This window comes from Toxorhynchites rutilus, chromosome 3 (assembly GCF_029784135.1).
Source record: "Toxorhynchites rutilus septentrionalis strain SRP chromosome 3, ASM2978413v1, whole genome shotgun sequence".
Classification (NCBI taxonomy): domain Eukaryota; kingdom Metazoa; phylum Arthropoda; class Insecta; order Diptera; family Culicidae; genus Toxorhynchites; species Toxorhynchites rutilus.
The window spans coordinates 235,474,393-235,499,780 of record NC_073746.1 but is presented as its reverse complement, the minus strand read 5'-3'; the positions used below and the strand labels follow the sequence as shown (position 1 = coordinate 235,499,780).

Here is a 25,388-nt window from a genome sequence, read left to right as displayed (position 1 = left end):
TTCGTGACGCGTCAGTTTCAGCTCAACGTTCGCAGTGTACGGATCACATTTATCGCGTGTGCCAAAAGCCGAGAAAATACAAATTACTCACATCTATCAAGGCCGCTAGTGCTGCTGCAGTGGTGTGATTCCTAATTTGTGTGCGCTGTTAGCAAATAGTAGTGTGCGGCAAAGTTTCGGAGACCAGAGGTACCGTTTATAATATCTTCATATTCTCCCCATATAAAACTCCGCAGCGAAAAGGAATTACGTTTTTTTATTTATTATATTTGGAAGTACTGTGTGTTGGAGGAAGATCAAAGTGTTAAGAAGTGAAGCTGTGCGATCAGTCAAGCTATTTGCGCGCCTGGGTGTGGTCTCAGAAGAATTTGTAACAATTGTTCGTTGGAAGCTGGTTCGTTACGTGTCAATTATTCCGATCCAATTCGCGCAATTCTTATGTCTCGAATAAACTTTGAGAAAATTACACAATGCAAATTTGTCACCGTGGAAATCTGTAGTTCATCATGGGTAGCAGGAAACATTTTTAACCATTAAACCTGCAACCTGATGGAGCGCAATGTCGGAGAAATGAAAATGATAGCCGAAAAGAAACAAGACAGAGCGGTGGAGAGTATACACCGGTAGCTATATTTAACGGTGATTTGTGCTATTTGGTTGGTAACCGGATCGGTGAAAGGCCATCGTCATATGATGCGGTCGATCGATTCTGAACGTGAAATTTGTTGAAACACCCAGTGTGAAACTGCACTGCGAAAGCGCGATTCTAATATTATATTGTCAGAGAAAGCGTCGAGTCGAATACATATGGTTCAACCTTCAAATCAATCAATATTTTATGTTTTGTCATGATAATATGTTTGGAAGCAACTAATGTTCTAGAAATGAAGTTTGTTGCAGATCTGTTCAAAGAGTATTGCATTGTAGCACATTGAATTAATCGTTCAGCGTGTCAGAATATTGATAAAAACTCATTAAGATACGCTGTTAGGAAAAAAAATGTGATTAATGACTATGCTCAGTCTCCACCGATGCAATGAGTCATTTCCAAATTGCATAGTTAGAGAATAGGTGGGTTCTGTTGCTCAGATTCCGGAAACACTCACCTCTATTCTGATATTTGTATTCAAACACGTTCCTTCAAACAACCGAATGCATAGCATCGATCGAAGAGATGCTGCATTGATACAGTTAACAGGAGGTCTAATGGTTGCTAAATACGATTAAATTAAATGTTAAATTGTTTTTTGAATATATTTTCCATATTTTCACATTTACATTTACATTTTTTGGGCATGTTTATTAAACATTCCCATTGCAATAGAGCAACAATTTGATGGCACTTTCGATGACCACTCATTTCGTTTTGTCATCAATTACACCTCATTACCCACTTTGAAGCGTTATTCATAAAGGTAGGTTAGGTAGTTCCCGTGAACGTGAACGCGGACAAACACTTTTTTTTGTTAATAATGTTAATTCATCAGTCCATATATAAAACGCGAGGAAAACATCTTGAAACGATAGGAAGAAACATTTTCTAGTTGAAAAACGTGTTTAAACACAATTCATATTGATAAAAGTGGAATAATTCAATATTTCTCAACAATTCTGAATTTCCACCGTGGAATCGAGATGTTGGTGAACTCACCATAGTTCACCGACTTCGGTGAACGTGAACGTGAAAACAGTGGTGAATATAGACGTCAAAATATTTCCCCGTTCATGTTCACGTTCGAATGTCCCAAGGTATTCTGAAAATTATTTCACCGTGAACTTAAAAGGATATGTTTAGCAATTCTCAAGTTTTCAATGAAAATTTTGATATGGATACAATTTCATTCAATCGGATCTTTCCGCGGATTGAAAAACTTCGTTGTTTCGGGTTGATTCGTGAACAACTGTATATTTTATCCGAATTACTTTATTGTAGATCGATGTTTATTTACTTCACGTTTACTGTCGAACTTTTAAAATGAACGTGAACGTGAACAAAATCATTCTATTCACCACGATTTTTTTAGTTGTTTGTTCGCAATGTAGTTCACCGTGAAATGATCGTACTATTCCACCACCTGTTCAAGTTCACGTTCACGGGAACTCTAAATCAGGCTTAACTCAATACATCGCCCGTGAAATAAAACCAATCATCATGAACTAATTGAAGTTTTTCGAAATTGAAAACAGTCCTAAATTCTTTGTTCAACATAATTTTTTGCAACGAGCCAATAAGGGTTTTTTTTATAAATTTTTAAACAGAATACCTGTGAAAAATATACATTTTCAAATGTCAGTCATGTCATGCAACGGTTTTTGTATTTATTATTATTTCTGTAATATTTAGGAATGCTTGGTTTAAATTGGAATTTTATTTTGATCAATGACATCACCGATGCTTTTACGAACAATATTTCCGCATTCAACGGCATTGATGTTAATGACTCACCAGACTCACTTGCGTGAACGGTATACTAATTGGTTAATGAGTTGAAACTATGTTGTAAATAAATCACGTTTCACAGTCACATTGCGACAGACAACATGGATTCAGCTGTTTCCGTTGCTTGGGAATTTCAAACCATCAGAATCGATGCTTCTTCTTCTTCTTCAATGGCACTAACGTTCATAGAGGAACTTCGCCGTCTCAACGTAGTATTACTTGCGTCATTTTTATTAGTACTTAGTTGAGATTTCTATGCCAAATAACACGCCTTGAATGCATTCTGAGTGGCAAGCTCTAGAATACGCGTGATCACAGTGCAAGTCGGAGGAAATTTCTTTGACGAAAAATTCCCCCGACCAGAACGGGAATCGATCCCGAACACCCGGCATGTTAGTTATGACGCTAACCACTCGGCCACGGGAGCACCCAATCAGAATCGATGCGCTCGAGGTGAATTTAGAAAATTTCGTTACAATATGTTTCACCCTGCATCTCAAATGAATTGATGAATAAATTTAATGTTTCTAGTTGCACACAACAGTTACACAACTTGACGTGCAATGGTATTCAACTCAATTTCCATTTTTATTTCAAAGGTAGGGGAAGGGTGGTAAACACGGACACCTTTAGTAAAAGTCGATTTTTTCGGGAATTTCACAAAAAAATATATAGCTATCACACTACGGATCGATAGTCTAAGCATCTTTTTATAATAAAAATTGTTTTTGAGGCAGAAATTTTGCAAACTTAATGAGTCTTTGAAAAAATAAGAAAGATTCGGGAAAGATAGACTCTTGAAGGGAAAGAAGGACACTAACTGAAAAGTTATATTTTGGAATTCAAGTTGATGTACTCATTAAGTTTTGGAGGTCTACAAATAGGGCCTTGAAATTTCCTCAATTTTTCGTGTCTAAATAGCTTTCGGCATCCAGAATGACATATTCGGATTACGTTCTAAAAACCGCCAAGCCAGGATTTTCCAGCCATTTGATTTGGGTTATCGAACGAATGCTTCAATCCGTTTTTTTTCCGTCAGTTTGAAAGCCAACTTTCGGAAATCCGTCATGGACTTCCCATAGAATCTCCTCTCGGTCGAGGAGTTGTCGCGCTAGCTCTGGTTCCTACTGCTGACTGAACACTGTCGAAAGTGATCCTAGCTATGGTGAAAAATTGTATTGTATGAGGTGCCGCATGAATGTTTTTTACCGTCTTACTTTTTGGCTCAAAATCGATAAGAAAGGAAGACACGCCTTCAATTCTCATCTAATGACAAACTGTAATCATGCCATTTTCCTTCGGGAACACAGTGACTAGAGCCATCTCACGTCATTCGTCGGGCAGAATAAAGTCCATTATTCCATGCTTTACGTCTTCTCCCGCGTGATTCAACGTCACAATTCTGTACCATGCTTCTAATTTATGTGCACATGTAATTTAATAAGTTAGTCGGAGTGTTTCTCAATTATTCGTAATCATCGTTCGAATAAAATTCTATTTCGCCAGGACATCTGGATACGACATTAGTTTTTGACATACAAACTATTGTCGATCAGATTAGCCGAACCGAAGGTAGTTATGAATTGATAAAATTTGGATGAAAATGTGTACTTGGTAGGCTGATCAAACGTACCGTTTTTAACGGGATAGTACCGTTTTTTCGACCCTTTTTGATTGTCCCGTCTTTTTATCAACTTGTACCGTATTTTGTGTATAAAGAAAACATATTTATTTCTTTGTCATTATTTTCATTAACACGTTTGATCAATTTGCCCCCGGATACCCTCGGTACCAGTCATATTTTTTTCCAATGGATTGCGATTTACGAAATCGGTCAAGAATTGCTACTAAAACAGTGCTTTTTCCGAAGTCATCTCAGTGTGATTTTCCAAATTCTTTTGAGATACCTTCAGAAACCTTCAGAAAGATGGTTAACAGAGCCGGTGACTACATTGCGAAACAAAAATAAAAAATCATTAAAAAAGCTACGGAAAAACTTGTAGCACCGTATATTTATTTTCGAATTTGAATTTGGACTTAAATTTTACTCATTGTTTTCGCAAAAATTTTACACATCTGTCATCGACATAAAATCGAATGTTTGTCATTCGATATTAAGAGCTTCGCTGTGACAGTTTACAAATATTTTCATACACAATTGAAGAGTCGAACAGTAAACAGTATGCTAAATTGCTTGAGCATGGTAGCACATGATTAAAGAAATCATAGAATCTTGGATCTTTTATCGAGAGTAGTATTTTTGACGGAATGCGCTCCTATTTTCTTCCAAAGAAGAAATGTCCTGCGCGATTAATTTGAAACCCCATGCGTTGAACTACTACCTAATCTACCACAGATCAGTTGGTGGCCTTCCAAACATTTATTGCCTTGTTAAAAAATACGATGCATTTGCCACTGAATTTTCTGTTATTTCTATTGATTTCATCAGTGTTCCTAACAGTCTAGTCGACTCCAACTAAATACAGGAGGCTAAATTCCTTAAAGTCTATGAAAAATGTCTAAACATGTCCAACACAGCAGGACTACATTGAAAAATGGAAGGCTAGCCTAGGAGGGATACTACAGGTTGTATTAAATCCCATTCCTGAATGAATGAAGGTTCGTAAAAATCACTTTCAATTGAGATAGATAAAACATATTGTATTATTAGTGGACAATCATCAGAGGAATTATAATAATTGAGGTAAAAAGTAGGAACAAAAAATATGTGCTTGTTGCAAATATTTTCAGAAACGGAAAACAAGTTTCTAGAGTGCAAGAAATTAGTGAAGCTTGCTAATTATATTTTGTGTCTGCCTGGTAGTACCGATGTGTTACATTATGTGGGCAACGAAAAAGTTTACTGAAACTCAACTTTATAATATGAAGTCACTGCCTATAGACACAATTTTCGTACGAGATTTTTTCTCCGCCTACAAAAAAAAATTTCCAATTTTTTCTTCTCCATTTCCAATCTGTTTACATAGAATATTCATTTGATACGGAGAATTTAATTTTCATCCATACTTTTTATTTTACAAATGAGTTCATTCCGGCTGAAAATCCATTATTATTATCAACGCTTCACAAATCTGTAAAACGAAGCTCCATGTCGTCAACCCGAATAGTTTACTCTTCTAGATTTATATTGGATTAAATTTTCTGTTATTTTCAGATTTCAATGCTTTTGTTGAAAGGTTCTCACACTATCAGAAACGCTTAAATATCAATTTGAAAACAGAAAATAAAACTTTGAAGCAATCGTAATGTAATGTTACATTTTCAATAACATTGGACCATTGTAAATATCGAATTAAATTCGAGAATTAAAGCGTGGATGGATGATCAAAAATGTGGCTTAAACTTTTTTCATGCGATAGCACAAGCAAATTGGCTAGAGCAAGTACGATGTTCTACTTGTTTGAACAAGTAATTGACTCTACTTGTTTTAACAATTGAACAATTGGGCTTAGAATGCAAGGGGTGTAAGTGACTTGATCGATTTCTCTCCATCGACGTTCTCTTTTGATCAGAACTTAACTGCAAACACATTCCCAGCTTATTTGACAATGTGGACAGGTCAGAACCTCAATTATCGGATTCTATAGCAAAACCAAATTGGAACGTTTTTGTTTTTGCTGAGTTATTCACGAAAGAAAAAGTTGATGAAGGGAAATCAATCAAGTAACTTACACCCCTTGAATTCTAAGCCCCTCAATTGTTAAATCAATTATGGCTCTCTTGATCGAAACATGTAATCGAGCATTAACTCGCTGCAGAGTCATTTGATCACGTCTCTTGTTGTACTGCGGCTGTTTAGCCTTCAATGTTCAGCTTAAACGCATCAATTGCATCGAAAGATCATCAAATTTACGGACCCAATATATTTTTGCTATTGTCGTTCAAAGACTTCACGAATGTAAAACATATTTTAGAGATAGGTTTATTCCATTAAACCCAACTTATCATCAAAATATTATCAAAATCCTATACCTAAAATAATCGTCGTTGATGTTGCTTTAGCAAAGCAAATGTCATAGAAACACAAAAACAGTATAAATTTCAGGGCCACAAGCCAATACTGAGAGCACGACATTCGTCACGGTAATCACCAGGGCTATGGCACATTATAATAATAATCCCTTGAGACTTAAGTTTGTGTTCGCGTTTTGACGTGAACCTTCAATTATATTGTCTCTTCAACAACATTTTTGCTGCAAATTCCAAACATATCTTGCGAAACCGAAACACAATTAACTCGCATTTTTATCATGCCTTTTCAGGTACAAACAAACACAATCTTGCAACAATGAGCTCATCGCAGTATTATCCATTCCAAGTAAGTATACAACAGTCGGTTCCACAGCAACAGCCAAAACGAATTACAATTTTAGATAAACTTACCTAACATGAGCTAAGCACTGACTGTAGAATTTAGGTACGAAAGATTATCCCACAGACTCGAGCCAGTATTTGAATAGAGTAGTACAGATATGAAATGAACACTGACGATACGCGACGTAGCCACAAATACATTAGTATCGGCACACCACAGAAATCTCATGATGGATCATAGAGCGCTCAATACAAGATGATATTGAATGTGATGATAAATCGTGATCGTTAGCTAATTTATACCAATTGAATTACAATGAACCTAACAACTCATTGCGTCAACACTTACTCAGACCAAGTAGATGTCACACACGAATGAATATCCTAGCACAAAAAAGCGTTTATAAGTAGTAATTGGAACTATGAAAAACATGTATATTAGCATAATTGGAAGGACATCCCGATTGAGCTTCGTGCCAAGTGGTGCAAATGTTCTCGCGAATATCAAAAGGCCCATTATTTCAAAGGATGTAATAGTTAACTTTTTTGTCAGTTTTGGTTTGTCAGAGGGTTCATTAGTTTTAAGTACAACCAAGCTATTGTCAAACCATAACCAAACGCGACACGTTGGGATGGTTCGCGTGATTGTTGTGAACGCGACTGAAATTTCCCACCCATTGTATAATCAGCACGAAAAATCACGTTAAATGTAGGAAAAATAACGATGAATGGCAGCACAAGCGAGACGCGCTCAAACTGAAACTGTGACGAGTTTGATTCCACCATAAAATGTGTAGATGATTACTAATGTTTTCGGAGAATCGTGTAGACCTCGTCGTAAAATGAAGGAAATCAAACTCCCGCGGATTTTCGATGGAATAAGAAAAAATACCCTCTAGCATTGCCCGAAAAAAATCAAAACAAACCGACGCCAGTAGTATCCGGATATTCAATGGGGAGACAGTATGTGTGTTTGGAACCTGTTATATATTCTTTATGTCCGGCCACAATGGCGCCGTGGAGGCGTTGTTTGTATATATCTGTTACTTGATAATTGGAAACGCACCCGTGGGGGAAAAAATGATGGTCTGTGCTCTTGCTTCATTCTCATGGATCCTACTTCATCAGTATTGGACATAACAGAGATGTGGATGTTATTTCCTAGGTCAAACACTAGTAGCTCGCTGTTGTACAAGGTGTAGCTAGAAAAAAATAGTATTTGGCACAGAATAATGAGAATGATCCGATTTATGTCAAATATGCAACATTTTGTTGGAAAACTTGTTGTCATTTCGAAGGTAATTTCAACCCTCAAAACTATTGGTAAAGTCGTTGAAACACAATTCATCTTGCGCCCAACTGATGAATGCATGGTCGAATAAAGAGTTTAGCACATCAAAACCCTAGCCGTCAATCCTTACATGGACGCTGGTTGCGCTTGCTGTCGTGTGTGACCATCTTTTAACGTGGGACTACGTCTAACAGTACTATATGAGAGATAAAATGAAAATCTAAACACTGAACATGTAGGAAAAATGAAAGTTTCTAATGCTTATAACTCGAGCATTTCTTAACATATTAAGACCGCAAAAAAATTTGTAAGACACGCCTGGGACCGCACGTTTTGGGGCAAACTTGTACGCTTCATTTGTTTGGATTTCACGAATGGGATCGTCAAACGAAGGCGAGCCATCGGTAGACCTTGTGAGATTCTTGGCAGACCAAGGATTTAACCATCAAGTGTAGAAAACACGGTTTATTTCGTGATCCATTCGTAACAGACGGAACGCGAAACACGAGAAAACTCGTGAGCACAACAGATGAGACGCCAATTTGGTCACTTAAAGTGGCCTCACTACGGCTCAACAATTCAAACCGAAACCAATGAAAGCGTCGCGATGACTCTTGATGAATACTTTAACACGTTAAGCCCCAACCGAAATAGGGGACCGACAATGAAATTTTCGTCAGACTCGTGTCGGTTTCAGCGAATTGATAGGGGACATTCCTAAATATCATTTCGTAACTTTGTTGTTGCCGTTCCCAATGCCGACACTGTCCGCGCGAAAAGTCTATTGTCGGTCCGGTGAGATCTACGCAAAAAAGACGGAAAATTCAGTTTCAGTCCCTAGGGACCGACACGGGGCTTAACGTGTTAATAAAAGAGAAAAAATCAGCAGTGTGGGACCTAAACTTTCATCACATTACCAATTTGCGGGAACGACACTGCTCCGATATAACCTCTCCACACATGTGTTCATCGGTTTTTGCATAATTTTTATAATACAGGTGCGATAATTTTACTGTTTTCAATTTTGAAATGATTATTCATTATTTACATTACTGCTATTTCATTATTCCGAAACATATTTTGAGACAGTTCTCGTGTTTCAATTTAAAAAATACTAAAAAATATTCGAATTTATATGGAATCGGTCGATGGTTTATTACTATTTTTTGCTTCTTTTTATACCACTACTTGAACAAAGCTTGGTGGAGACCACCTTCTTATTCTACGTACTTGGCTACTGAACATCCTTTGAAATGAAATTCTAGCTTGTTTGCCAGAGATTGAAGAAATATGACCGATCGCGCAACATGACAGTACATGAAGTGATTTCAGCGTTTCCTGAACTCATCATGGATCTTGCACGAATGACTACTGCCATGCCACCAACTCAAGCTAGCATAGAAAGGCTATTCTCTGATTCGGAAATTGTGAAGTCAGATCATCGAGCATCAACGAAAGAAGATTTGGCTGAAGCAATTCTGTTTTTACGAGCATTCTAAATCTTATTTAACTTGTTTATTTTTGAAGGCTCAATTCTTCTGTACGAACCTTGAACCACTGCGCTCATTAGTTTGATCTATTGTAGTGAAAGGCTCAGACACATGAGTTTAAAGGAGCCAAACTCTTAACTATATTTTTACTAGTATATATCAACATTTTTCCTTAACTCTAATTAACTCTAATAGATAGAAAACCGATTACTCGCAGCCGACGAATTCATTCATTCTTTTAGCAGGAGTCAGAGTTGGAGTCGAAGTCGGAATCGGTACTAGTAGTTGTGGGGAGTCGGAGTCGGGAAATTTTTCTCCGACTCCACAGTCCTGGTTAGAAGTGGCGTTGTTGGAGATGTAATTTATGCTAATCTTCGACATAAACATTCTCGAAACGGAATCGACGAAATCAAATTTGCGGATGATTAGTTTTCCAATATAAAGAACCTAAACACTATAGACATATCTTATCGTCTGCTGGCAATGGATGAAAACATGTTAATCCGTTGGAATACTTGGAATTAGGCAATGAGTGAGGCAGAATGTCAATTCATTCACTTTTGTACCATGGAGTGTAGTTTTAAGTGTTGATTCTTTTTTGTGTCATCATGATGTGCTTTTTTGCTTCGCCATAACGATCATTAAACATCGACCAAACCCTACCGAGGACGCTCCAATACTCTGCTATACTATTAATTACTTCTACTAAGAGCATCCCCACCAGTTGTTAAATTCGGCTGCTAAACACAATTAGGCACCCCTTGACCATAACTTGGCAAGCACACCGGGAGTCACCCTTCGGGTGAGTAAAATGACTACGCACTCCCAAAGTAGCAGCCGGTTCATAATTTTGGCGACCTAGTAGTTACTTCATCGCAAGGTTGCTATTTGCACCAAAAGTCCAAAAGTTTTGTTTTGATTCTCTCCGTTCTGCATTGGTTGTGATTAAGTTGTTTTATAAAATAATAATTTTTGCTTTTCTTTTTACGACGCGTGAGTTTCTCAAACCTTGGAGCAAACAATTATAACAACAAAAACAAATATCCTCGTTTGACAACCACTGGTGTGAAAAAGAAAGTAGTAAAATGGCAACCATGATAGCAACGACCCGAGATGGAAAATGAAAGGTGGGAAGATTTTTAAAATCTGTGACGTCACAGATTTTGTTTATGTATGTTACTTTTCTTATAACAGCCCACTACATAGGAAAAGTGTTGTTATTAGAAGTAAAAATAAGCAAATTAAATGAACGATCTATTTTTTTCCCTAAATCAATGCTAGCGTTCAAAATCATAAGGTCCCAACATTCTAACAGAAACTGAAATTTCAATATTTTTTAAGTGTTCTAAACTTAATTTCAATACAATTTTACTTCTCGTTACGTCGACCAAAAACGTTAACGAACAAAGTCAGAGTTACACAATCTTTTGTTCCTTTGACGGATAAACATTTGACAGAGCATGGGAAAAATGTTGCAAGTTATTTCATATAAAATGAACTTGAACATTAATTTAAATGACTTAACTTAACGCATAACTTAGATTGAGACAAAAAGTTTTCCGCTTGCGTCTTAGTTTTAGACGACTGAAGTTTTCAGCACCCTAATTGTGAAAAAGTAATTACAATTGCTGTCAAAAGTCAAACTTCCATGAAGTTACTTTTGAATCCATACATAGTAGACATTAGAATACTATTTCTGAAATCAAAGAAAAAATTAAACATTTTAGTTCGTGATATGTTCTTATTTTTTCCATAATGCGAAAAATATGAATTGGAAATTTGTAATTAGCTTTTGTATATCCTCATTCAACGTTATTCGATGACACATTCAATTTTGTACCATTTGAGTAACTGACTGGTATGCCTGGTATGTGAACTTCCTATCTTCCTGGCTACTAACACAATCAAAATTTAACACAACCAAAACCCGTGAATCTTCCCACCTTCTATTCTTCATCTCGGCAACGACCGGTGCGAAAATGGGATGCTATTCAGAACAGCATCGATTAAAGTTGTTGAATTACCAACGCTTATAGCAACCCACCGGTAGGGATGCTCTAACTGGTACAGTCCAGAGTAAAATGAAACCGATTCGAACGAAAACAAGAATGCCTTTTCTCGAAAATATCCGAATCGAGTCGTTCGAACGAAAGTCAGATACGGTCGTAAACAAGAATAAGGCTGATTGTCTGAGGCAATCAATAGCCACATCTCGATAGAATTTTCACAGCAAAGGTTCGAAATAATCGATTGATATGAGGTGATCACACTTCAATCCTTCAGTTTCTCGCACGATCACAGCCCGATAATCATAAAAAGGAGAAAATTCAGCTAGGAAGCTCTATCCTACTCTCAATCAAAATAGGACAGGACAGTACATTCCACCGTTAAGAAGTGCGGCTGATAGATGACCATTCTGAGGGTTCAGAGTCTTCATACGATTTAAATTACTAGACGAAACATTTGGAAAGCCACACTCATTCTGAGATCGTTGGGTACTATTGCGAATAGTTCATATGCATCTTTGTGCATGCTTCCAAGAAACGTCCGATAAACCTCTCTATTCTGCACCTCGAGTGACACGAGATATCTCAAGTCATGTAAATAGAAGAATTTCCTCATGTATTCTACTATGTTGTCAGAGAAGTATACTTTGTCTTCGTTCAAATAATTTCTTCAATGTCTGACTTTCGATTTCCTAAGACAGGGGTACAGTTTGAAAACATGCGTTTATGTCCCTTATCCCATATTTTAGCTAAAAAATAGTCATCAATAATTATGGAACAGAAAATACCTCCACTCCAAGCATATTAATTAGTGTTTCCATTTATACGCGCTGTGATGACTCACCGATGTTTAGCCTTCACCATCGTTCTGTCATCATTCGAATTGTGAGCGGCAACAATCAATGGGGCGAAAAAAATACAAACGCCTTGCTTTGACCCATTCCATGGCATTTTTTTCTTGCCTCCGTTATTATTCCATTCCAGTTGGATTCAAAGCGTACATGATTGCATGTGGGGTGGCCTAGCACCCATCGAATAGGGGAAGGTCAGCCCTATATTTTTTCTGTAGATCGTGAATCCTAGTTCATACACTAATGGCATGAGAGCATTGAAGAGTAGGTCATCTAGTACAGCCAAGTGCCATGGTTTAAGTTAATTTATCCTTCCCCACGCTCCCATTCGAAGGTGCTGAATAATTCATGCGGGCAATTTATGCTGAGAACCCGCGGTTTTCTGCGTGGTTCCCGTCACACAGGTTCAAGAATCTATCTGTACGACAAATTTGACTCGATAGGCAATCTATCCGATTCGGACGAGACGTACGAGGAAACACCATCGAAAGCTGAGTATATTTTAATTCCGGTGAGTCAGGCGATACAAACAAGAGCAAAGACACCATTAATGACTGACAGTGAACGTGAACGATATCTTTTTCATTACCAATTTGTAAATAATCATCCGTTATGTTTAATCCAGTGCACCCCGACCGTCTATCCGGCGGATCCGTTTGATGCTGCCGCGGACGCCGAAGTTCTACGCAAGGCGATGAAGGGATTCGGCACCGATGAGAAGGCTATCATCGAAATCCTGGCCCGCCGCGGTATTGTCCAGCGTCTAGAAATCGCTCAGACCTACAAAACCGCATACGGCAAGGATCTGATCAATGACCTGAAGTCGGAGTTGGGCGGGAAATTCGAGGATGTTATCTTGGCCCTGATGATTCCATTGCCACAGTTCTACGCGAAGGAATTGCATGATGCCATTTCCGGTATCGGTACCGACGAGGAGGCAATCATCGAGATTCTGTGCACGCTCTCCAACTACGGTATCAAGACGATCGCCGAGTTCTACGAACAGCTGTACGGAGTGTCATTGGAGTCGGACCTGAAGGGCGATACAAGTGGGGCCTTCAAGCGTTTGTGCGTCTCGTTGGTGCAAGGTGCTCGCGATGAGAACAATGTTGGTTTGAAACATGTCACCTGGTTGATATGGATATTGAAAAAATTGTATATTGTAGGGTGTCGATGAGGGTGCAGCTGCCGCTGATGCTCAGGCACTTTTCGAAGCCGGAGAAGGCCAATGGGGCACAGATGAGTCCATCTTCAATCAAATTCTAATCACAAGATCATACCAGCAATTGCGTGCCGTGTTCGAAGCTTATGAAAGCATCGCTGGACACCCTATTGAGGACGCCATCAAGAGGGAATTTAGCGGAGCGATCGAGGAAGGCTTCAAGGCCATTGGTGAGTGAGCGAAAAGTTTTTGCAAAACTGTCCCCAATCTGTATGGTTGTGCTATTCTAGTGCGTTGCGTCCGATCCAAGGTTCAGTACTTCGCCAAACGTTTGCATCATTCGATGGCCGGTCTCGGTACCAACGATAAGACGTTGATCCGTATTGTGGTTAGTCGTTCGGAGATCGACTTGGGCGATATCAAGGAGGCATTCCAGGAAATGTACGGAAAGTCGCTGGAGTCCTGGATTAAGGTAAATATTCATGTTGCCCGAACGACTATTTTGTTAATTCCCGAAGTTGTCACATCTGTGTCGATAATATCGTATCCTATATTCTGAGCTGTGCCCATTTCACTTTGTCATCACTGCATCTACGATTATCATTTCATATTTTAAAATCTATGGTTCAACACTCCTCTACTTAACGAACGACTGATTAGGTGAAAGATAACAGCCTGTCTTATGATAAATATATTTATAACTGATTATCACTAACTGCATAGTAGAATTGTACCCCCAATATATTTGCTGTGATGTTACTCATGATATCTTTTGCTATTGCATGTTCCTAGCACATATAGAGTTGAGCCCAGCTCGCAAACGCCTATCGTGAATATTATAGAATCATCGCTTCGAATTTATTCCCAATTATGTTCGTTTACATGATAGGAATCGTACAATTTCTTGGAATTCTTTTTGTCGCAGATAGAAGTAACACCAATTAACAAAGCGTACATTACCGTTTAAAGATCACGAGTTGTTTTTATGTGAGTTTTATTTCGTTGTTATTGAATTGATTAGCAAGCTTCTAATGTATTTTCCCAATAACACTTGGATTCATTCCACCGATTCCTCCGTGTGTCTTGCATTCAGAATCGTTCGTTCAGAAATTGACGTACGTTGGGACATTGGAGTTGTAGTAGAATCCTTCTTTACGACACGTTTGAGGTTTCAGAACGTTTCACTCGAGCATCATTTAATAACTCCGAATGTCTACAGTAGAATTCTAGGATCTATACAAACGAAGAAATGTGAAAACCATGAATGGCAATAATTTAATTTATCCCCTAAGCTTACGATTTAATTTTTAAACAAGCGGTTTCTCCTCCGTTTTCGTCACAAAATTATTGGAGTAGACTCTCCGCTCCAGGTTTGTTCAGAAATTATCGATAGCGTAATAGACGGAGGCTAAGACCAGCCAAAACACCACATCCTCGTCCGAATGACATTTTTGGATGAAGGAGACAACTTCCGGGAGGCGCTTTGAGCTGTAAATCTCCCCAAGTCCCGAACCGAAGAAGAGTAGCACCCCCTTTTCGCTTATGGTTAGTCACAGAAGCACCTTCTTTGAGAACATGGAGGGGGAGATGTACTTCGCGTAGGAATTTACCTCCTTGGTGGGGGGCGTAACGTAGCTGGTTCCCTGCCAGTCGTGATCATCCAGCGTTAAATACGTCGTCGTGGACGTTCCGCTTCGCCGGAAAATTTGCTTCTCCATTCTCTTCAGTCTTTTTTCTGGATCACTGTTTGCTGTTCCGGTACGACCGGTCTTGACTTCCGTTTCCGCATGATAACCCATCCATCTTCACTAGGTATTTTTTCACTGTCTGGACCGTTGTTCCGACCTCCCGGCCCAAAGCCTGGAACTATGTAGCCATCTTTCCCTCTGTCTTCTGCTTCAACTTGAGATGCAGTTTATGATCACGTAGCACCGTCGGACAACCAGAGCCAGACTTCCGTTCAATGCTCTCATTCTTCTTCAGAAGTGTAAAGATTTTATAGATACCGGACTCAAAGTACTTGACGATGTCAACTTTATTTCACAACGAAATGGATCTCAAATCAGCTGCGTTACACAGTTGCTTCACTGTTATCACCATAACTCCCGCAGTTCAACTGATAGCGCTGTCCAATTTTGTTTGAATACTCATGGGTTACTATGATTGACGATGCACCAGTGCTCTCATCACAAGGTGTTAAGGTGCATGAAAAATTGGTAAAATTTGTCCATTTTTTCAATGCTAGTACACTACAAGTAAGACTCGATGGGTCAAAATGTTATAAAATATCTAAGCAATATTTTCGCACTATTTTTTTTTGTAACTCATTAATCAACGAAAATATTCTTTGAATTATTTTGTTTGTGCTGTCCATGAGAAATCGCTTTATAAATATGCATTCATTATCGATTTTCGAGAAAATAGATTCATACGCTTACTAGAGTAAAATGATTTCACATTCCAACAGATTGCAAGGAAAGCAGCAATTCAACCCATTTTAAGAAATGGGCGAGTTAAGTGCTCCAAGAACAGACACGAAAGCTCTAACAGAATAACTGCTGACCGCTGTGTAAATACCCTTATGTAAATGTTGTTTGTTCTTGATATCTTTGTTATCCTTCGAATCATTACAATACACAAATATGTTTGTGTATAAAGTAGAATGATTTCATTCCTATTTCTTTTCGTATATTGAATGACGATTTTCTCTTCTTAAATTCATCACGAAGAATCATCTAGATATTCACCTCTATTCTGTATTTCGAGCGATTCCAAATATTTCGATAGACTTGATAAAATTCCATTCTGTATTCCGTTCGAGTTGTATTTGCATTTCGCTCGATCTGTTGCTCTTCGAACAATAAATGGGAAAAATTTTCGAAATAGGGAATGCGAAAGTACACTTTCGAACGAAATGGAAATCCGTCGGAATACAGAATAGGGCTGATTGCACTGCTAATAACTTTGTTTAATTATTGGTGGATAACTACTTAAGCTTAACTCCTACAGTAGCTTTTCTGATTGTTACTTGATAGAGAATTCCACCTCACTGATTCTGATTTTTTGTGGGTTGCTACAAAAAGTATGCAGTTAATTACGACGTGGAATGTAATGTCCGGATCATATTTAACAAATCACGAAGAAGAGCTTTAATTCGTTCTACTCCACCTTAGGTCTAAAGATTATCCTTAACACTCGATGTTTGATGTCTTAACGTAACTTGAGCAATTTCTACAGTATTCAAACATTATGAACAGTAGTCATACCGGAAAGTATAGGTTCGATAAATAGATTACCGTATCTACGTTATTTCGTGCTATCAGGCGCCGTTAGAGTCATAATACTGTACATGTTTCTTCTGTTATTTTGTTTCGCACCAAATTGTACATACAAGCAAAAAAAAAACTTACGAGATTTACACTTTTTTAGGGTGATACATCGGGCGATTACAAGCGTTGTCTGTTGACCATTTGCGAATACGTTTAAATCTCGCAACCGTCATTTCTGGATGTTGATTTTTGTTTAGTTTCACAACGAAATGATTCTGGATAACAAACAAAATATGATATTTTCTGAGCGCACGTAAACTCAATCGTCTTATGCAGTAGAACATCGTTATACAAACTATTTAATAAATATATATACACCGTTACACACCACTTTCTTACATGGATTTTCAACCGACACTTCCGAGACTTACTACGAAAGCGCACCTACACCTAAGCAAAATTTATTTTCCCTCTAGTATTGTTTCACACCGTAAAGTTTTATTATGTATGAAAAAAGTGATAACAATAAAAGGTATATCTATCCGCGATGAAGTATATGATTTATTTTCTTAGAAACCCGCTCTTCATTTGTAACTAACATCCTACGATCACTACTCACCACTTACCCACAAATCACACAAGACCTTAATGTGCCAAGTAAAAATGCACTTTCTTTGACCCTGGCACCGTTTTAGGAGATTTTCACAAATTATATGAATCAAATGTTTGAAGTGTATTTTTTACATGTTTCACGTGTTGCATTTCCTTCTATGTGGCTGCACCTTACTCGTGTCATCACAGGAGGACCTCGAAGCTGAAAATGGACTCCTTTTGTACCATTTGGCGAGCTACTAGTACATTCCGCTGATTTAACCGCTTGAAATGCGATTGTTTGTATTACCATATTATGCTACAATAAATCTGCTATTCTATGTACCCAATTACCCATCTTTCATTTGTATTATTTCCAAGTTGCACATGTTGTTATTTTTATATTTTTTGGCGATTGAAAAAACTTTCATTATAACAGAGTGGTTTATTTGTTATTTCTACAGTGATTACTCATTCGTATATTCGAAAAAAACAATAATTTATGTTTTGGAATAGTTGCGATGAGCAGTTAAGGATGTATAAATGCACCCATTTTTTTTACGCGGGGGGACTCGTACCTCGTAAAAAACCCGCGTTAATTGGAAAATCCGCGTAAAAAAACCGCGTTAATTGGAAAATCCGCGAAAAACACCATGTCACCTAAAGATAGATACCAAATGGGACTATCTTAATGTAAAACGGATGTAAAAAGTTGAGTGTTGCTCGCTTCCGAAAACCCTTAGTTTTTTCCTACAATTACGTTGGTTATTAATAGCTAGCATAGCATAGCATAGCATCGCGATTGGTTGTAGAACTATGATTTATTTCAAAGTTACTAAAGATCCCAATCTCACGGGTTTCTTATCCGCCCTAACGTCTTGCAGTTACATTGAAAAGGAGAAACCCAGTGTTGTCTTACAAACTTCTGCTTTTCATGTAATGACGTTCCTTGTTCTCGGTGTATTTGTAAAAAAAAAATTACGAGTTCATGAACACGTTGACCCAGGATTGTTATTGCTGCGCGTTCCATTGAGTCCGCATCAAGAGTATTTGCAAAATATCCGTGTCGGGACCCGCTCCCATAGATAAAATAAAACATCCGAAAACAAACCATGTACTTTTTTATTTCCTTTTTTTCCTTGTTGGGTGTGAACCACTGCGTCCATTGTTTTGAACTATTATGGTTAATTTTTTTGTGTATTTTATATTTTCCATTTTGTTCTACTACGCTTCAAGCGTATCTACTGCTTTTTGATGGAGGAGTAGACTGAAAACTTTGGCGAAATAGTGCCAATCAGGAATAATCTATCTGATGAAATTATCAAGGTGTTGAAGTCTGCGTCTTGTTAGAGCTCCGCAATTGCAGAGCAAGTGTTCCGAGGTTTCGCTTTCTGCATAACAAAAGCGACAAATATCATCTTGTACGAAACTTATGTTTCGAAGATACTATTCGCTCGGACAATGTCCTGTGATAAGTGAATGTGCTGAGGTCTTATTAAGACTCAATTCGAGATTCTTGAGTAATTCTCATACTCGACGTGGTAAACTTTTTGGCTGGTTAAGTTGTACAGTCATCCAATTGGCCATCACTTTCCAGCCTTCCATTTTCTCTCTTTAACAAACAGTCGAAACTTCCGCAGAATGGTTCTGGAACACTGAAGGGTGAGCTTGAGTCACTTCTGGCAAGTTCAACTGCTTGTTCATTTCCCTATGTGCAGCATTGGCCAGGAATCGTGTACAGTTGTGCCGAACTTATCTGTTTAGTTGTCGTAAAAGGCAAATGCATTTCCAGACAACTTTTGAAGAACACTTGAAAGCATCAAGGCGAAATCCGACCTATTCTACATGATACATGCTACAAGTTAAACGTAAACAACAATGGATATGATACTTGCACGTTTTTTAAAATTTTGTTTCCACCTCAGCCACTACACAGTCATGTGCGATCGCGCACTGCTCCAACATATGTCTTGATGTTATTGTTTTTATAATCAATAATGTTGTTGCTCCATTATTCTGGAGAATTATGATAATCGTCAATAAATGACGTAGTTGCCCCAACATTGTCGTGCTACACACACCGCACCGATCCGCAAGCCATTGGATAAGGGTAACATCACTCAACAATACCAATTACAGTAGAACCTCGATTATCCGCGAGCGGTTGATCCGCGGTGCGGATTAATCGCGAAAGTGAGTTCCCTAGTAAATCTATAAACCTTCCCGAAATTTGTCAGTGAATGGTAGAGTCTTGCTTTTTTGTTTTGGTCAGGGCTTTCACATTATCTGATCACTCATGTACACGACCTTACAGATTGAAAGTTCGATAATTTCTGTATTGATGAAACATAGTTTTCATGCTAAAATATATATTTTTCGTGTTTGTACCTCATTTTTAGTCTTATATTGCATTATCCGCGATTTTCGTAATACGCTATGGCCTAGTCCGAATATTTTGCGGATAATCGAGGTTCTACTGTATAGCGTAAAATGATACACTCATAACCTGTACCATTGGTAGATAAGAACAATTATCGAAAGCACCTTCGATATCAAGAAACGCACATAATACAGTTTCTTTTGACAGAAGAGATTTTTCAATTTTTGTTACAAGAGTGTGTAACGCTGTGACTGTGGAGTCGCCTGATTGGTAGACAAATCGGTATTGAAGGGATTTCAGATTGTATGTATTCATGTAATACTTTCTCCATACTTTTCACCAGTATTGATGATAAACTTATTGGTCTAAATACTTTTGGGAGTGATTTATCACGCCTCCCAGCTTTTGAAATAAAGACAATTGAAACGGGTCTCCATGCGAAAGGAATGTGCTCTAATATCAGACTTGCCTTAAAATCTCGATTAGAGATAGAATAAGCTTTGACTCATTTGCACCTGTGAATTTGTATGGTTGAAAGGATCTCACTGCGTTTTCTACTCTGGCCCTAGAAAACTACTAGAAAACCAATCCAACTATGTTTGCGACCTCTTTTGCACATTCAGGTCCTGTCAGTCGCCTTCGAGAGCATTTTGTCACGGTTATTGCTAGGATTAGCATCAGAATGAACAGATGTAGATGCCGGGAAATGTTAGGTCCAGAACTTCTTGTCTGATAGCGTTTGCGAACGTTGATTCATTGCCTATGTTAGCAATGTCAATGTTGTTTGAAGAGAGAACTTATAAAGGACATTCACCTCGTTTGTTTATGTCAGAACTACCCCACAAAGCGTGATGAGCGTTGGCACCAAAGCCGATAATGAAGTCTTTGTTAACTTATCTACGGTAATTTACGAACGCCGAAAACCTATTGGATAGAAATCTCAGGGACATCGCCAGGAAAATGAGTCGACGTAATTGTTATGTCGGATCTCTGATCCTCTGATCGAGACGATGTCCCATTTAATGAACTCTGTTATAGGGAAGCATTGAATATTTACATTTACAGTTACCGCAGCTCTTGGGGAGTCATTCTTGTCATCGAAGAACAACTTGCATAAACCTGTTTGAATACCAAGTATCTTTCCTTTGTGGACTCGTGAATTAGAGCTAGATCCATAGCGCCTTCGATAAACCTCCTATACAGCACACTGGACGCTGCTTTAGCGTGATGGATGTTTATTTGTAGTTTTTTTTTTATTTTGTTTTGCGCTAGGTTTGACGGCTCGTTTGATTCATTTGAGAGAGTCCATCAATTTCACAAAGCATGATCGAAGTTCTTCTTGCGGTAGCCGCTGAGTTGATATCGCTTGGCCCAGGAACTGCCAAATTGCCAAGCTCCACAGATTTTGAAGATTCCCCGCGTAGAATCTTCTCTTTACCCGAATCCCTAATGACGTCTCTTTGAACTTTATGTGGAGCCACTAATTTGGCGTCACTAGTTCCAGAAGATCTCGGATTTCCAAAGTTTTTGGAGTTTAGAGATTCCGGGATGTCGGAACCCGAAGAGTTTTGTTTGTTGGGATTATTCATAAAGATCCCACGAGTTGCACGATAAAGAAAGTAAACTGCATCAGTGACTCGCTCAATGCAGTAAGGGCACAAAGTACTGTGGAGGGCACCCTGGTACTCCACAGGTTCTGTTAGTGGCGAGGTATTTCATTAAATCATTCATCAATCGGTACGGGTCGTTTCTCATCTTGGCCTTGGCCTTATCCATTACTTTCTTTGTGTGATAGCCATGGATAACAGCTATCATAACCTTAGGAGCTTTTGACTCTCTGCTCTAGTTCTCAATAGTTTCAGGTCCTTTTGCGGACATAGTTTTTATCCCATTTGTTTATTTATTCAGGGTCATTAGCATTTTAGCTGTAACAGAGCCGGGTTTTAATCGTGTACATGTTACATGTTTTTATGGATTTCATAAATTGTACATTACACAGTAGTAGTTATTCAAGCGTAAGAGTATTCTTTCTGTTCTTCCATAGATCAGCAAATCGGACAGCGAAGACAGTTGATATTGATCATTGTTGGGTTATTAATAGCACAACAGCCCGATGTTTTTTGCAGAGCAGTTGTAGGATGAATCTATCTTCATTCGACCGTGGAGATGCGTTTCGATGTTTTTGCAGAGCAGTTGTAGGATGAAGCGATCTTCATTCGACCGTGGATCGATTGTTGTTTGGACGTAGTTATTCAATAACACCACATAGAAGGCCAATTGAGGGCCCTGAGTTTTGAACTCACGATCGATCGCTTACTAAGCGAACGCGCAACCAATGTGGCAACAAGATCCCCTATTTCGGACATGCTACTATAGAGATTCGTCATTCGCAGGCGGAGTTTTATTTCCTTATTTTGTAACTGTCGGTTCCAGTTTTGCCAACCAAAAGCTCAATGTCAGTCCTCAGGGACCCTAGACTCGAGACACGAGACTCATTTAACTTTCATAACTGCCCCAGAAATTGTTACTACTGACGTAAGATGACGACGAAATATCACATCGGTGTTACGTCTATCAATCAATATCATATTCATTATTTAACTATCTGCTTTCTCTACACAATCCCTGCGCAAACTTGTTTATGCCAAATTCAAGTATTCGATGCCGAATTTATGCATTTAACAAAAGTTGAAAGTGAAAAAAATACCAGTGATTGATTGCCGACTACTCTAAAACTTGATAGAGGAACATGCTTCAAACATTTCTCAAATTATATATTTCCTGATTTAGTCACACAACTTGAATTAACGATTTGTGTCCCTTCTGTTTCTTTCGCAGGAGGATTGCGACGGTGATCTGGGCGATTTATTGGCAACTCTGGCTTCCTATTAGAGCCTAGAATGCATTTGTGCAACACTATTTTACGATCCAATAGTTAACGAAACAATTAGTATGATAGGATGTTTGTCAGGAAAATATATTCTCCATTAGGGTGACGCATTTCGGTAGGGAGGGTTGCTCTTATTCCTTGGTCTCGGCTTAAACTTTTGCAACATTGGAATCGGATACCCACACTACAGGTTTGTTTTCTTGCCTTTCCTATTCTAGGATGACCTGGGAAGCGATCTTGGCGATTTACTTGCCATGCTAGCATCATATTAGAACCGAGGAAAAAGTAACACCAAGCTCGTCTGATTTTGTCGTTTATATTTATTAAAATCAACAGTTTGTGTAGCAGTAAACAGACTTCGAAATGTTTCTGGACATTACCAAAATTCCACTGCTTATATATTATAATGTGAGTGGCATTACGCCATATTTATTGCGTTAAACTTTTATTTTTGAATTTGTCAATTGTTGTTAAAATGGATGGGATAATAAATGTATCTAAAATGCCTTTGTGCTGAACTCAAAATACCTATTGAAACCATTTTGATGTTAGAAATTACACCTAAATCATCTGTGCTTTCATCGGCAAGATTCTCATTTAACGTTCACAACAATTCAATTCATGATGACAATCCCTGCTGTGTTGGCTTGGTGTGTGAAGCGTGACGAACCCCCTCCCGTTTTGTCCTATCTCATCAATTTATCGAAGAAAAAAAATACCACAGTCTGACTATACGAGCTATTGTAACCTTCTTTCCAGGATGACTTGAGCGGTGATTATCGCGATGTTCTGCTAACTCTGTCATCGTTCTAAACCATCGAAATCAAATACGAGTTCGAATTTTATTATACTTTTCGGTGTTATTTTATGAGCAGCGTATTTAAACAAAATTGTCCAAAATCACAGAAAATATCCTACACAGAAGATCCCAAATAAACTGAACGTGTATCATTAATTTTTCCGAACTCGCCTGATCCCTGCCTCAGTAATTCGGAATTTAATCGACGACCGTGGCCGGAATAAGCTCTTCTCGATGGATGCTATGAAAATCCCTGGTTGTTCCTCGTTGATCGCACCTAAGACGATCCTTTGATTAATCTTGTGACTGTGGCATTCGCCCAAAGCCGGAACAACTGTGCTATCGGTGGAATTGCTCGGGTTGATTCTCGTGGTACAATCGTTCGTAATGACAACCTATCGAATGCATGCAAATATTGATGATTTCTTACAGAATCTTTTAATCCGTCATACATACAGCTAGCTTGTAACGATATGCGAGAACGTGTAGCTTGGTAAGTATCGTATAATCTACCTCGAGTCTTTCCAAACTGTTCTCTGTGTTGCATTTTATTAAAAATGACAGTGAGTCTACAACCACCAACTTGATCTAGAATTAAATGAAGAGGAAGCACTAAACCGAGGATAAATTTCAAACGGTAAACAAGTTTCAGCAAAAGCATTATATACAAAAGATAACTAAATTGCCATCTTCTTGTAAACGCAACGATGTGCTTCAAAGAAATATACAAAATACCTTCTCTCCAGCTTTGAGTAGATTTTCCAGAGTGTCCAATTCTTCTATCAAACTAGAAGAATCGCTTATATATTTATAGTATACGTTTTCCATGATAATTTCTGCAGTAAATCCTTCAACGTCCTCAGATAGGTCTTTCCTGAGAGTTTCAACAATGTTTCGGCAATGTTGAGTACATGCGGTAGCCATTTCTGTTATTTGTTAATCTTAGATTAAAGAAATATCTTAGTTAAAGAATCCTTATATTACCTTTCAGTCTGTGCGGGTGGAATCCAAAGTTTGTGTCAAAGTATAAAGCTTTCCCGCCAAAGCCGCCCAACTGTGTAGGAATTTGGACATTGGCGCACAACTGTATGCTGGATGTAAGGCAAAGCACGGTCTGAATAATTTTGTTCAGTTTTATGCACCTATCACGTTCTTACCAGATTTGAGTTTTTCCGCTTCCAGGCGGTCCACAGAGTTCCGTTATGATTCCAGGGGAAATTCCTTTGCCAATTGCTTGGTCTAAATCCTTACAGAGTGTAGCAATAGTCGGCTGTTTATTCTCTTCAATCCAGATATCATAAGAATTCGCGAGCATTAAAACCAAATATCATAAAAATAATAATAAATATTCTAAAACATTTATGAACGGACCGTGAATTGAACGCAACCACGCAACGATGACCATGCTGTTTACAATCTAGTGGCTGCGTACTCGATTCCCCGTCACTGTAAAATCAATGTTATGTGTTATGTTCATGAATACTGAAAAAAAAGTTATTAAAACCAAGATTGATCTATGGTACTAGGTGAGGCCGTTTTGTCACTAAGTTGGTAGGGGAGCGGTATATGAAAACAGTACGGAAGAAAGCAGAAGGGGAATTATTTCCTTGAAGCGTGAAAGAGACAGACTGATCACGAGCGAGCTCCGGCACAAGCGTATTGTGTTTTGTTTACAAACAAAACACAGTAGATTTCCAAGATGGCTGAAGAGTGGATCTAGCAAGTTGGCCCACCTTAGGATATACTTCTACGCGCCTTGATTAAAACGAGAATACGTTTAACCTGGGTCATGCGGATATATTCAAATTGATTGTCAAAAGATATCCGATGATCAGGAGGGAGAAAAAGTGTTACTTTGCTTATAATAATCCTTTACATAGAGAA

General features: G+C 38.3%; 2 protein-coding genes across 8 annotated transcripts; one reads left to right on the top strand and one right to left on the bottom strand.

Annotated features, from left to right (window-relative positions):
- On the top strand, window positions 1-23,642 carry LOC129775667 (annexin B9). Of its 7 annotated transcripts, XR_008742994.1 has the most exons (7): window positions 1-189; window positions 6,724-6,779; window positions 13,039-13,521; window positions 13,580-13,805; window positions 13,866-14,047; window positions 22,654-22,820; window positions 22,924-23,230. XR_008742994.1 is itself a non-coding variant. In XM_055780661.1 (6 exons), the coding sequence occupies exons 2-6, from the start codon at window positions 6,750-6,752 to the stop codon at window positions 23,516-23,518; spliced, it is 975 nt and encodes a 324-aa protein (XP_055636636.1). In that variant the 5' UTR covers window positions 1-189; window positions 6,724-6,749; the 3' UTR covers window positions 23,519-23,642. The 7 variants fall into 7 exon arrangements, 6 of the variants coding, with proteins under 6 accessions (XP_055636636.1, XP_055636638.1, XP_055636635.1 ...); XM_055780661.1 differs by lacking the exons at window positions 22,654-22,820; window positions 22,924-23,230 and adding an exon at window positions 23,465-23,642; XM_055780663.1 differs by lacking the exon at window positions 22,654-22,820.
- LOC129775669 (uncharacterized) lies at window positions 22,972-24,940 on the bottom strand. Its single transcript, XM_055780664.1, has 5 exons — window positions 24,662-24,940; window positions 24,489-24,595; window positions 24,240-24,430; window positions 23,961-24,092; window positions 22,972-23,899 (listed from the first exon to the last, which is right to left on the bottom strand). The coding sequence occupies exons 1-5, from the start codon at window positions 24,817-24,819 to the stop codon at window positions 23,657-23,659; spliced, it is 831 nt and encodes a 276-aa protein (XP_055636639.1). The 5' UTR covers window positions 24,820-24,940; the 3' UTR covers window positions 22,972-23,656.
- Window positions 24,941-25,388: the final 448 nt, after the last annotated feature.

Coding starts and splice junctions, on each gene's coding strand:
- LOC129775669 (XM_055780664.1), bottom strand. CDS start 24,819: ATGCTCGCGAATTCTTATGATATCTGGATTGAAGAGAATAAACAGCCG. Junction 24,093..24,239: donor TACTCAAAGCTGGAGAGAAG/GTATTTTGTATA, acceptor ATTTAATTCTAG/ATCAAGTTGGTGGTTGTAGA. Junction 23,900..23,960: donor CATATCGTTACAAGCTAGCT/GTATGTATGACG, acceptor TGCATTCGATAG/GTTGTCATTACGAACGATTG.
- LOC129775667 (XM_055780658.1), top strand. CDS start 6,750: ATGAGCTCATCGCAGTATTATCCATTCCAA. Junction 6,780..13,038: donor CGCAGTATTATCCATTCCAA/GTAAGTATACAA, acceptor TGTTTAATCCAG/TGCACCCCGACCGTCTATCC. Junction 14,048..17,004: donor CGCTGGAGTCCTGGATTAAG/GTAAATATTCAT, acceptor ACACTTTTTTAG/GGTGATACATCGGGCGATTA.